This window comes from Limanda limanda, chromosome 17, assembly GCF_963576545.1.
Source record: "Limanda limanda chromosome 17, fLimLim1.1, whole genome shotgun sequence".
In the NCBI taxonomy this organism is placed as follows: Eukaryota; Metazoa; Chordata; class Actinopteri; order Pleuronectiformes; family Pleuronectidae; genus Limanda; species Limanda limanda.
Genome location: NC_083652.1, coordinates 22,393,114 through 22,406,700, shown reverse-complemented (window position 1 = coordinate 22,406,700; position 13,587 = coordinate 22,393,114). Strand labels below are relative to the sequence as shown.

At 37.6% G+C, this 13,587-nt stretch overlaps 5 protein-coding genes across 5 annotated transcripts; 3 read left to right on the top strand and 2 right to left on the bottom strand.

Annotated features, from left to right (window-relative positions):
• Nucleotides 1-1,046: 1,046 nt before the first annotated feature.
• On the bottom strand, nucleotides 1,047-1,918 carry LOC133022532 (hemoglobin subunit alpha-like). Its single transcript, XM_061089346.1, has 3 exons — nucleotides 1,764-1,918; nucleotides 1,465-1,675; nucleotides 1,047-1,299 (listed from the first exon to the last, which is right to left on the bottom strand). Exons 1-3 carry the CDS (start codon nucleotides 1,856-1,858, stop codon nucleotides 1,171-1,173), a joined length of 435 nt encoding a protein of 144 aa, XP_060945329.1. The 5' UTR covers nucleotides 1,859-1,918; the 3' UTR covers nucleotides 1,047-1,170.
• Nucleotides 1,919-3,173: 1,255 nt separating this feature from the next.
• LOC133023255 (hemoglobin subunit beta-A-like) lies at nucleotides 3,174-4,095 on the top strand. The gene is made up of 3 exons (XM_061090239.1): nucleotides 3,174-3,340; nucleotides 3,563-3,785; nucleotides 3,879-4,095. The coding sequence occupies exons 1-3, from the start codon at nucleotides 3,249-3,251 to the stop codon at nucleotides 4,008-4,010; spliced, it is 447 nt and encodes a 148-aa protein (XP_060946222.1). The 5' UTR covers nucleotides 3,174-3,248; the 3' UTR covers nucleotides 4,011-4,095.
• A 1,989-nt stretch (nucleotides 4,096-6,084) lies between these two features.
• Nucleotides 6,085-7,328, top strand: LOC133023466 (hemoglobin cathodic subunit beta-like). The gene is made up of 4 exons (XM_061090503.1): nucleotides 6,085-6,215; nucleotides 6,317-6,413; nucleotides 6,854-7,076; nucleotides 7,156-7,328. The coding sequence occupies exons 2-4, from the start codon at nucleotides 6,322-6,324 to the stop codon at nucleotides 7,282-7,284; spliced, it is 444 nt and encodes a 147-aa protein (XP_060946486.1). The 5' UTR covers nucleotides 6,085-6,215; nucleotides 6,317-6,321; the 3' UTR covers nucleotides 7,285-7,328.
• Nucleotides 7,329-9,936: 2,608 nt separating this feature from the next.
• Nucleotides 9,937-10,915, bottom strand: LOC133022533 (hemoglobin subunit alpha-A-like). Its single transcript, XM_061089347.1, has 3 exons — nucleotides 10,750-10,915; nucleotides 10,450-10,657; nucleotides 9,937-10,156 (listed from the first exon to the last, which is right to left on the bottom strand). Exons 1-3 carry the CDS (start codon nucleotides 10,842-10,844, stop codon nucleotides 10,028-10,030), a joined length of 432 nt encoding a protein of 143 aa, XP_060945330.1. The 5' UTR covers nucleotides 10,845-10,915; the 3' UTR covers nucleotides 9,937-10,027.
• A 1,301-nt stretch (nucleotides 10,916-12,216) lies between these two features.
• Nucleotides 12,217-13,175, top strand: LOC133023295 (hemoglobin subunit beta-A). Its single transcript, XM_061090292.1, has 3 exons — nucleotides 12,217-12,374; nucleotides 12,622-12,844; nucleotides 12,938-13,175. Exons 1-3 carry the CDS (start codon nucleotides 12,283-12,285, stop codon nucleotides 13,067-13,069), a joined length of 447 nt encoding a protein of 148 aa, XP_060946275.1. The 5' UTR covers nucleotides 12,217-12,282; the 3' UTR covers nucleotides 13,070-13,175.
• Nucleotides 13,176-13,587: the final 412 nt, after the last annotated feature.

Genomic DNA, 13,587 nt, shown 5'->3' with positions numbered 1-13,587 from the left:
ATATTTTTTTAAGATTGATTGAATTCCTATGTCCTTTAATCCCATTTGTCGATTTCAAATTGATAATGTTCAGTAGAATTCCATTGTTTTTAGACTATCTGCATTATGGATGTGAATCATTTATATATAAACACATTGAATATATTGATAAGGGTGATCAATATCCACAGTTACAAATATTTATATTTCAGAATGTATAAGTGTTACACTGCTCTGTCCTTGTCATAAAATTGAATACTTTCACATCATATTACCTGTATATATTCCTGATATTAGTTTTTATAGTGTTTTTATACCAACTAACAATCTGGAAAGACCCCCCACAACCTGAAAAGTTTAAGAGGGTCATTACTTTTTTTTAAAGAGGCCTGGATCTAGTGGGCAAATTACATTCTGTCCACCCAATTGGTCAACTTTAATCGGTCCCATTTGAATCTGCCAATCACTTTTTTTCATTTTCCCTGTCAGAATTCCCTGATTTTTGAATTGCTGGTTGGATACAGGGCTAGTTTTTAAAAAAAGAATGCTCTGAATAAAATTTATTTTCATTTGAATGATTCAATTTCCGATTCATTAAGATAACAGATCGATCACAGGCACATAGGACAACCAAGCCAAAGTCTCCAGGTGTTCACAGTTTGTTCATTTACTAAAGCGAACATATTCTGAATTACCTGTATAATATTCTTTTAACAGTTAATGATAACAATGAAATCATAATAATAATTGTTACATAACACTTCATTAAGCTGACACTTTTATCCAAAGCGACTTACAATAAGTGCATTCAATGAGGGTACAAACCCAGAACATCAAGACTCAAGAAAGTACAATTTCTACAAAAAAGCAAAACTACAAAGTGCTATAAGTAAGTGCCATTTAAGTGCTACTAAATTGTTAGGTTTAAAATGTTATTCAATGAATAATGTTGTTAGTATTATTATTTTTATTATACCAAGGCTTGGTTGAATTTCCTATTGTGACGAGTTCTTCAACAGCTTTTGAAACAATATGTTCACTGGAAATGATCAAACGGAAACTGCACCTTTTTCTTTTAATGTTTGTCTTTTTATTGAACGAGCCCACTACATGTCCACAGTGTTGCTGGACACTGTGGGACGACGATGCGCCACATGTGAGTTCGGTGGCTGCTCCTGCCTGGCTCCAGTTTTAGCGGTACTTCTCGGACAGAGCCCAGGCCAGGCTGTTCAGGAACTTATCAAAGGAGACATGGACCTCTGCGGTGAAGTCTTTGGGGTAGTACATGGCCATAACCAGGATGATGTTGTGGGCCAGGATCTACAATTGTGCAAGAAACACATGGTTAGATGAAGTTATTAATTAAAAACCTAAATAGGAAACATCCAATTGGACAAGACCAGAACATGTATGCTCGAATTTCACATGTTAGGGTTATAGGTTGTCAAAGATTTTGACAGAGAGGTGTTTCTGATGCGCTCTCACCTTGAAGTTGGAGGGATCCACACGAAGCGTGAAGGCATGCAGCTCGCTGAGGGAGCTCATGGCATCGGTGAGATTATCGATGTGTTTCACGCCCATGCCCACGGCTCCCATGATGACTCCTCCGTGATGCCTCACCTTCGGGGTTTGAGCAGTCAGTTCAGTCCCCCACTCCGAGAAGTAGGTCTTGGTTTGCGGGTAGGAAACCAGCATCCTAAAGAATACAAACACACACAATTTGAAATGAGTTGTGGCAATGGTATAAAAGTAAGGTTGCATTTAATTACACGTGGATCTCATACCTGCCCAGAGCCTCGCCACCGATATCCACGACCCTGCCCTCAGCTTTGGCCCACAAGGCTTTCACCAGACTCTTGTCTTTCGCTGAGAGACTCATAGCTGCCTTTGTTTTTCAGGGATTCAGAGAAAATATTGATCAGAAGAAGCTGTGGAGGAGGGTTTTGTCATAGAGACCTTATATCAAACCAAACAGCGCCACGCCCGCGGATCGAATCCAAACCACACCTCCCATAAAAAAAACTGCAAGATGTTTTCATTGCCAGTTTGTTTTTGATAATAAAGTTAAAGTTACCACTCCCTATTAATCAAACGCTGCCAAGTACATGATGGCGGTTTGCACTTTATTGAAAAGCACAGTTGAAAAGAATAAGATAAATGAGAAATGGGCAAAATAATTCACAAATAAAAGTAACTTTTAATTCATAATTAATAGGTTATATTAAGGGGAAACGTCATAATCTATAATATATTGATATTCAAGTTTGACTGCAAAATATATTTTATTTTTACTTGATACAGTTACACACACCCACAATATTATTTATATATATATATATATATATATATAATATGTGTGTGTGTGTATGTATGTTTATTTCTCTTCAGCGAGATTAGACATACATTATTATCATGATTAGAAATCATTATATTGATAATAATTATACATAATATAAAATTAAAGACATTATAATTTTTTTACAATGTGATTATTGTTATTATGATTATCATTATTATTACTGTCATTATTATTATCAAATGTGTAGCTGTATCAAAATATATGTGATCATTTACAGAGTCAAACCTGAATATGCATTCTGTTCAGTTCATGTATCGGAATATATGGTTCTTCAGATTTATGTGTATGTGTGTATGTACATAAATGTTCCGCACTTTGTAATTAATGTTTTTAAAAATGTTTTTAGGAAATTATTGTTTTCTTGGATTAGTAATGATATCATATCATATCATAACAATTTTTATATCATGATTCAACTTCAACTCCAAAACTTCTCCAAAGATAATCCTGCAGCTGAAGTAACACTTTTTCCAACCGCTGTAAAAATTATTTAATATTATTATGCTACTCCATTCATGAAAGTGGAATATTATTGCAGAACTGTTGTGCTCTATTACAAACTAATTACTGAATTCAAAATGTGCAGTTGAGATCTTAATTAAAAAACAGCAGTTTCATGCAAACAGTTTTCTCATATCTTGTGTACACTATCTTGAAGAAAAAAAATCCATTCTGTTCCAAGTAACGTCACTCCCCTCGGGTGGCGCCTATCGTTGCCAATTTGGCGACGCACATTGGTGCACGTCATTAATCGCTGGATGCATCTGGTCTAATCAAATTTCTGCTGGGCGGAGAGGTGGAGCTACCAGTACCGAATAAAACGTACCACACATTTAAATTCAGACATAAAAGGCTCGAGGTCAGAAAACCAGTTTGACTTCAGTCTAAAGGAGATTTTCGCACCGTCACCATGGTTGAGTGGACAGCTTCTGAGCGCAGCGCCATCATCGCCCTGTGGGGAAAAATCGATGTGGGGGAGATTGGACCCCAGGCTCTGACCAGGTGACCTGTCTATTCACATACATCACAGTGTTTCTGTGTGATCAGCTCTTTGTACCTTTGTTAAGAAAATTACTTAAGTTTATTCTTATTTATTTTCTTATTCGTATTCTTGTTCTTACTTCTACAATAGCATTATCATGTGGCTTTATATCCTCACCTTGTTGTTAAGTTTGTCACTGACCATTGTGTGTTACTTCCATTTCTGTGTTGTGATCATTTCAGGCTTTTGATTGTGTACCCGTGGACACAGAGACACTTCTCGACCTTTGGCGACCTGTCCACCACGGCCGCCATCCTGGGAAATGAGAAAGTCGCCAAGCATGGCAAGACAGTGATGGGGGGGCTGGAGAGAGCTGTGAAGAACCTGGACGACATCAAGGGCGTCTACACCGCACTGAGCACGATGCACTCTGAGAAGCTTCACGTGGATCCTGATAACTTCAGGGTAGGTGACCATCTCTGACTCTGCCTGCACCCACTCTACCTGTTCTTTGATCAGTTCTATTAATGCATCCCTGTCTGTCTGTCTCCCTCACAGCTGCTTGCTGAGTGCATCAGTGTGTGCGTGGCTGCCAAGTTCGGCCCCTCCGTCTTCACCGCTGATGTCCAGGAGGCCTGGCAGAAGTTCCTGTCTGTGGTGGTGTCCGGCCTGGGCAGACAGTACCACTGAGGCTCAGGGGACGCAGGTCACATTCAAATAATGTGCAGCAGCCCTTCAAGTGCTGACAATAAAAATAAAACTCAATTAAAATGCATTCTTTTGTGTCTGTGATCATTTGTAAAAGTCAAAAACTATGTTTTTATTTTTCCCATAGAAATTGAAATGAATTTCTACAATATAACAAAAAAACAAATAATGAACCCTGGGTGATTTTGTTGCCTGTACTCACTTTAGTGAATGGTTTTATACAACAGCCCCCAATCATTGTAAATGTTTATGGATATTTACTAGTCAGGCAGTTAAAGAGTGTAACTGTCAATACAAACTCAATAAAATAAACATCTGTGAATACTCATTTGTATCCACAGATTAACAACAGATTAGATGTAATATGTTCTTAATATTTGACTTACCAGACTTAACAAACAAATGCTACTACCAGAATTTATCAAATAACTATTCTCATGTTTACAAACATATTTACTAAAACCGGTCTCCAGCCCACAAACAAATTACCATGCATTAGTCAAGTCAAAAAATATAATTTAAACATTATTAACAGAAATGGTTTGAAGATGTTAAACCAAAATTGAGAAGGTAAAGCCTTATTAGATGTATTTATCATTCAAAGCTACCCTCAAGGATCAAGGATATCTGTATTTGATCCATTGGGCAAAGTAAAGACAGCAGTATCAACACAAACCTCAAGCTGAACATAAGACATGGACAATAAATATTATAAAAATAATAAATATTATAAAACACTTGAAATAGCATTAAAATGTTAAGCAAAAATAAAAAATTAAATTTCAGGGTTTCAATTAATTAAAATAATAATTTAAAAAAAGCCAATGGCAGCTGGTACAAATGTATCTCTGTATCTATTTGTGCTGCTCACAGGCAAACTGACAGAAACAACTTAAGCCTACAACAAAACAGGCATCTGTAGGGTCAGCTGGAATTCCACAGGCTGAGTTAAGTCGATCAGCATCGTGCCTGAAAATGTTGCTGCACTCTTTCACAATGTTCTGTAACCTATTCCTGTTCCAATAGTTGAATGACCCTTAACCTGAGCATCAGAGGTCTGTGTGTGCTCAGATGAGATGTGGTCCTCTTGCTGCTTCCAGAGGAAAATAGAAACAGTCAACTGTGTGATCTGGAAGTCAAAAAATGAAAAGCGCTTCTTATTTTATTGTCGTTTATATCATTAGCTTATGGGATGCTGGGATGTAATTTGCATTTTCAAGACATAGTCGATGCCAAAGTTTTGTTAATGTCTAAGGAGAAAGTTTGTGCTCTAGTTTAGTTTCTGACATGTATGAAGGTTAAGCTCTTCTGGCCTTTTGTTAGGATTCTGCTGCTGCACTCGTCATGTTTGTAGTGTCTTGTCTGGGCACATGTTCGTTGCATTACAAAATAAATTACTAAAACAATATTACTTAGTAAATGACTTATCCACCTCATCTAGGCTATTTCATGTCATAGGAAGCCAACCTCCTTAAATCCGATAAAGGAAAAATGGTATGAAACCTTTGTGAGAAATGTGTTACAATTGTGTGGTGATGAAAAATGTATTATTAATTAATTGATTTTATGACAATGGTATAAAATATCACAAGTGAAACAGTTGAATAAATAAATAAATATTTATTAAATGTCTTTACACAACACTTCATCATCGGTCAACCTTTATAGTGTTTAATCTTCTTGTCATAATTGAACACTTATTTATTCCCCAAGACCGTTAAAGGTTCACTGAAACCGATGCTGTGCTGTGCTATAGAAACATTGACCTCTTTATGTCACCTGGTAAATCATGTATCACTCACTGTTACTGTATCTTGAAAACAAAGAAAGCACAACATTTATCACTTGTTTATTTCTTTGGTCAAAAGAAAACACATATTCCGTGGCATCAGGTCACTTGAGGACAATAAATAAATTAAAGTGTATCATGAGCCAAACATCACGAGGCAACTTTGGTGATATCGGTTGTCTTGATGGTTTATTTGGGCGGAGGGAGCCTTGAATATTCAGATAATGAAGGCTTAGTTTAATCTAAGTTCAGCAGCTTCTGGAAAGTGACTGGTGGCCAGGGGAATTTGGAAAGTTGATGATTAAGGTTTATGTGAGAAGCAATTTTACTGTCAGGTACCTTGGATATAACACATTAATCCCAGTCTATCAGTGACCGACAATCTTCATCATCCTTCGGTGTGTAAGCTGCTGAAATCAGACGCCCTCTGTCTGACTCTCTGCTGTTCTCTCCGTTGAACAGAAGTTCTTATAAATTATTATTATTACTGATGACACAGACGCCATGGTGAAGTGGACAGACCAGGAGCGCAGCACGGTCAGAGCTGTTTGGGAACAAGTTAATATCGACGAGGTTGGACCGGAAGCTTTGGCAAGGTAGAGGATGTGACTATGATAAATTTCATATCATGTTTATATATATATATTTGTGTGTGTGTAGAATACATGGAGTACAAGGGTGTATTTTATTGAATGAAAACGTTTTGATAGTATTTGTTTGTTTGGAATGGCAGGATTTATTATATCTACTATTTGTTTCATGTCAAATTCAAACCCCTTATTTGCCAATTGCAGGTGGCTGTCTTATTTATTTTAAAGAATTATAATGTTTAGCTTTATATCCTCATCTGTGTTTGCAAGAGTTTGCATCAAATAAACACAACTAACATTTCTGATTTATAGTTCGTTGCCTAAAGTTTCAATGAGTTATTTTGAAAACTATGGTTTTCCATTACTTATTTCAAAGTCTAACAAATGTGTGAACTAAACATAAACCCTGTTTGCAAGTGAAATAACTACACCTCTTGTGTTGACAGAGTTTTGATCGTGTACCCCTGGACAGAGCGTTATTTTGTTTCATTTGGAGAAACCTTCACCGCCTCTGCTGTTTTGAACAACGCCAAAGTGGCAGCGCACGGCAGAGTGGTGCTGAGGGCACTGGATGAAGCTGTGAAGAACATGGACAACATCGAAGAAACATATGCTGCTCTGAGCCAGCTGCACTATGAAACACTCCATGTGGATCCTGATAACTTCAGAGTTAGTCCATCATACATATTAGACCTATATGACTCACACACAAACACTGATTCATGACGTGTTCTGGTTTTGTCCGCAGCTCCTGGCAGACTGCATCACCATCACCGTCGCCTGCAAACTCGGGAGCGCCATGGGCCCTCAGGTCCAGGCCACCTGGCAGAAGTTTCTTTCTGCTGTAGTAGACGCACTGAGGAGTCAGTACCAGTGAAGAGCCCAGCAACACACACATAACTAAATGAAACTTGTATTTAATCATCTTGTGTGTTTTTTTAGTGTCCTGTGTGACCCATCAAGCAAGGTTTCACTCATCATTTCAATGTTATTTCAAAAAGTTATTTATTTAAAATCAGTTGTGTTCCTGTGCTTTTATATTTGTGAGGTACATTTTATGCATAGAACCTACAGAGTGAGGACTGGTCCTCACTTTTTCAATGGGCTGTGTGAGGGTTAAGTCTTGGTTTTACACATTATATTACACACTCACACAAACACATCCTGTCTCCATGACTTCATAGGACAGCACCATAACCATAACATCAACCTAGCTTTGAACGAAATCTAAACTTGAACGCAAAATATGTCTTCACTTTAAAATTGAATCATTGGCCTCACCTATAATGAGACCGAGTGAACAAATGTAGGTCCCAACAACAGAAATACCTGGACCACACGCATACACACACACACACACACACACAGTTGTAATGGTCCAACAATACTTTTTAATTTCTGCATCAGAGTTGGTTTACAACAGATGAGTCATTATAAACAGTGTCAGGTATGGATGTACTTGAAGTACAGGTGCAGTGACAGGCAGGAGACATATGGTGAGTTCGTATTTTTATTGTCTTGGGGAAAATGATGAGGACGTAGTTTGCGTGAAAAACACAACGCTTGTTTTCCTCAAAGAAGAACATGAGCATGGTACTGAAAACGACCTTCCTATTTATGATTAAAATAATATGCAGTCATGGGCTGCCCTCTAGCGGTGGCTGTTGAAGCATTCACTGTCAGGGTGGAGGGGTTGTGGGGGGGCACTGGGCTGCTTCTCTCAGCTCAGCTTTGATTCACAGTGAAGGTTCAAGCTGTTACATGTGTGCAGCTGAAGAATTATATTCTCCAGATGGAGGAGCACAACCCAGCTGCAGTACTACAATGATGGTGGGAAAGAGATGCGCTCCCACTAGAGGGCGCTCCCAAACTGCCATGTAAGAACATATCCGTTTTACACTCAAAAACGCATCTGATATGAGCTTTTGACAGTTTGATAAACAAGAAACCCTATATTTGATTATTTATAGTTTTAATATTTGTATTAAAGCCCTTTCTGTTTAATTCGGTTGTTATATTTGGACCCAATCCGGTGTTTTGAATGTTCACTGACGATGCCAACATCCGAATCAGTGCGAAGAGCTCGACTGGTTGTCACTATTGACGTCATATGGTGAGAAATAATTTTTCCTTTTTCAAGAAAATATTTATAATACAACTGGGTTTCTTTTTGTTTCGATATTTTAATGTTGTTTGTATGATAGCACCCTAAGCCAAATTCCTATATAGTAAATGTTTGTTTTTCCAAGGTGAATGATAATTGTCTTATGTCTCATCTTCTCATTACAATGTTCATGAAACATCTCAATAATGTTTTTTTACATGAGTCACTACAAATACGTCTTTGTATTGTATTTGTCCAGACGCGTGTGACTGGAAAGGTTTAATGGGTTTGAGTTTATTCAATGAGAAGACAACGGTATAAATTGTTTTATGTTGTGAGAAACTACGATAATAAAAATCGATGTAAACAAAGATTTGTCAGAATCAGTAACTGTCCAATCATCATTTTCGATCCATGCCATTTCAATATCAATGAAATGGCATTGATTGTTTTTATTTTTCACTGCTGTAAAACGATACATTTCCCCATAGTAGTATTTTACCTGTCATAGGTTCATCCGTGTTTTCTGCCTGATAGAGAGAAATGCAAAGAGATATGTTGCAATGTTTTCGTGTCAGGTAACGGCATGAGTGGTATCAGATCAGTATCATTGAAAGCTAAACAACACAAGCAATATTTGAAAATTGATATTTAGTCTTATATTAAAAAAACATATTGAAAAAAAAATTTGGTTTTCGTGCAGCTTCCAAAAACACAATTTAGTTATACATGAAACAAAAGCTACATAGTCAAATGTCATCGATAAGGACAATAATAATATGGGAAGAATAATTAGCATTAACATTGTGAGTGAGTGAGTAAGAGATGCTTATATCCTTATGCACAGAGTCTGTGCCACAGACTCACAGACAACATACCAACTCTCCCTCCCTCTCTCTCTCTCTCTCTCTCTCTCTCTCTCTCTCTCTCTCTCTCTCTCTCTCTCTCTCTCTCTCTCTCGCTCTCGCTCTCGCTCTTTCTCTTCCTCTCTTTCTCTCTCTCTCTCTCTCTCACACACACACCTTATGTAGATTTCCATTTGAGCTTATTCTATCTTTTACTCTATATTGCCAATGAAATGTTGCAATGATGTAAAAGTATTTTCTAAGTAGTATTATACTTCTGCTAATAATGCTGCTACTACTACTAATAATAATAATAATCATTAAATGTAATTTTATTTTATTTAATTCTATTTAATTTAATTTAATTTTATTTAATTTTATTTTATTTTATTTTATTTTATTTATTTTATTTTATTTTATTTTATTTTATTTTATTTTATTTTATTTTATTTTATTTTATTTTATTTTATTTTATTTTATTTTATTTTATTTTATTTTATTTTATTTTATTTTTTTTCATTTCATGCGAGAGAGCCGTAAGAGAATAACAGACAAGGAAGAGAAGACCAACATCGAGACATTTTAGATTTATTTGATTTATTTACCGAGGCTTTCCTCGACATTGCTGTGGATGACATAGTGGCCAACATGCAGTCGCTGCTCACTGCAGTTTAACGGTACTTCTCGGCCAGAGCCAGAGCCAGATTCTGCAAGTACTTGTCAACGGAGACGTGCACCTCTGCAGTGAAGTCTCTGGGGAAGAACATGGCCATGACCAGGATGATGTTGTGGGCCAGGATCTATGGTTGTGCAGGAGGAACAAGTCAGCAACAAGTGAAAAAACGCTCAGGCTAACTTGAAACTCAATCAGTTTTACATTACATTACATTTCATTTAGTTGACGCTTTTATCCAAAGCGACTAACAGTAAGTGCATTCAACCCCGAGGGTACAAACCCAGAACAACAAGAATCAAGAAAGTACAATTTCTTCAAAAATAAAGCAAAACTTCCATCAGATATAGGAAACATGTGGGCCACATAGCCAGTAACAATAGTTTGAAAAGTCTGTGTCCTTTATAACCGAGGATATACCTTGAAGTTGGCGGGGTCCACCCTGAGCTTGAAGGCGTGCAGCTCGCTGAGTTTGGAGAGGAATCCTGGAAGATCATCCATGTTTCCGACGGCTTCTCCAACAGCCCCCATGATGACGGCTCCATGCTTCCTCACCTGAGGGGAACTAGGACTCAGGTCCGCCCAGTGTGAGAAGTAGGTCTTAGACTGCGGGAAACTAACCAGCATCCTGCCAGACGGGGATCAAATGCATACATGATGAATAAAGCATATTAAAGCATATACATTTAAGTAAAAAGACAAATGACAGAAGGCTTGTACCTGCCAAGAGCCTCAGCTCCAATTTCATCGCACTTGGGGGACATTTTTTCCCAGATAGCCCTCACGACGCGCTTGTCTTTCCCGGAGAGACTCATGTCTGCTTTTTCTTCAAGTTTTCACAACAGAAAGAAAGAAAAACTCTCATGTGAAGATGAGGTCGGTTGCCAACGGTCTTTTTTATATCAAACCAAACTGCACCGCACCCATCAAAGCAGACCACACCTCTATCAAAGAAATTGATAAAGTTTCCAGAGCATTTTGGGAGATAAATCCAACCACTCCCTTCTCTATGTATTTATTAATTTGGCTCAGTTAATTTATATCACTTAAAATATAATGAATTTGAATCTGTCTACACATCCACAAAAACAAAACCATGACATGAATTTAATGGAATTAGTTTCCCTAATAATTTCAAACTGCCTAAAGAGCATTTTTAATGGCCTATAAATGTAGTCTTTTAATACATTTGCTCGTTCAAGAGCTTGTTCATGGAAGAGACTTGTGTCATTATGAGGATATTGCTGTTAAATGACGGCAGAGCTTTTTTTCTTTTCAAAATAAAATAACCTTAATATTGATGAATGTTATAGTATAACTTATTTTCTAACCCATGTACTTGAACCTGATCACACCATCTCTGTGAACAGCCTCACATGTTGTCTGAGAACTGAATCTGGTACAAAGTCGTTTAAACCTCTGCATCTGTGAGAGCTTCTGATCTTGAAATGATTATTACAACTAAACTCAGTTGAAAAACATTTCTATCACAGCAGGAAACAATGAACTTAAAACTTTTCACAGTGCATAATCATATAATATACATTCCGATATCAAAAGGCAACACTTTGTAATTTTGAGAGGAGCATCTTTTGTAGGAAATGCTGTGGTGACAAAATGATTTTAAACAGTTCATAAAAATCACTATATACAAAAATTACAAAAGAGTTCTGCAATCAGCACTTTAATAAATTCGGGTTTTAATGAGAAAACAAAAATGAATCATGAAAATGAGGACAGTGCCCAAACTGTGTAACAAAGACAAACTATTGTAGCAAATTGAAAATAACGTCAGTGTTAAAACAGATTATTTTACAAGGTGTTTATTTTAAAGGTCCTTTTGTAGTCGTTATGAAGGATAAAGGGCAACAAAAGAGAGGACAAAGGAGATTGTACTAATACATGTTATAAACGGTGGTTAATTTAAAGACATAATATAAACATTTGTAAAAAATGTAAAATCAAACTAAATGGCATGTTTTGGGTTATTTATTGAAAGTAATTTTTCAATTTATAAGCCTTAATAATCTGCATTATATTCTTATCAGTTTTCGCCAGGCAGAGCTCCCCTGCAGGTGACAACCCAACTTCTCCTCAACTCTGGACCAATCAAATGCTTCAAGGCCTGAGAGGTGTGGCATTGGGTAATTAATAAAACCCAGAGAAAGGCAGGTCCTTTCTGAAGGTTTGTGATCAGAGGTTGTCTGTTTTTTCTCATCAGAAAAAGATCAAGAAATACTTAACGCCATCACCATGGTTGAGTGGACAGCTTCTGAGCGCAGCGCCATCGTTTCCCTGTGGGGAAAAATTGATGTGGGGGAGATTGGACCCCAGGCTCTGACCAGGTAACCTGCCTATTCACATACACATTTATATACATGTAGCTATATGTGTTTCTTTCTGTTGAGGACTTTTGTAGCTTTTATAGAGATGGTGTAACTATTATTATTGTTGTTGTTGTCATTATTATTATTACCATTATTAGTATTATATTATGATAGTTTTCTTGGAGCTTTGCATCTTCACATTGTTGTTATATCGTGTCACTGACCATTGTGTCTTTCTTCCATTTCTGTGTTCTGATCATTTCAGGCTTTTGATTGTGTACCCGTGGACACAGAGACACTTCTCAACCTTTGGGAACCTGTCCACCACGGCCGCCATCCTGGGAAATGAGAAAGTCGCCAAGCATGGCAAGACAGTGATGGGGGGGCTGGAGAGAGCTGTGAAGAACCTGGACGACATCAAGGGCGTCTACACCGCACTGAGCACGATGCACTCTGAGAAGCTTCACGTGGATCCTGATAACTTCAGGGTAGGTGACCATCTCTGACTCTGCCTGCACCCACTCTAACTGTTCTTTGATCAGTTCTATTAATGCATCCCTGTCTGTCTGTCTCCCTCACAGCTGCTTGCTGAGTGCATCAGTGTGTGCGTGGCTGCCAAGTTCGGCCCCTCCGTCTTCACCGCTGATGTCCAGGAGGCCTGGCAGAAGTTCCTGTCTGTGGTGGTGTCCGGCCTGGGCAGACAGTACCACTGAGGCTCAGGGGACGCAGGTCACATTCAAATTATGTGCAGCAATCCTACAACTACAACGTCCTACAGTGAAACTTTTCCCAAATGCATTAAATAAAAGGCAAAATGAAGACATGTATTTATGTGTGATCATTTATTCATAGAGGTGTGAGTCTTATTTATTCTTCTACTCATTGGCTCAGTGCAAATTTCTATTATAATGATTTACATGAATTCACGCAAATAGCCAAAAATAAAATAGGAACAGCTAAAATGATGAGATCATGATCATGTCACATAGGACAAAGCTTATCTATCCTCAAGTCCATACAATCGTTATTTATGCTTAATGCAGGATTGAAGTAAATCAAGTATTTTTTATGACTTATCTATTACAAGGAAAATACTTTTGCCCGCTCATTTGGCTTCTTGAAATTGTGCAGTTTGATATAAATGGGTGCGGCCATCTGAAATAAATGATACCAGAGCATTAGAACTCTGCATCATGAGGGCAATGGCCGGTTGCCAAACTGAACCATTCTC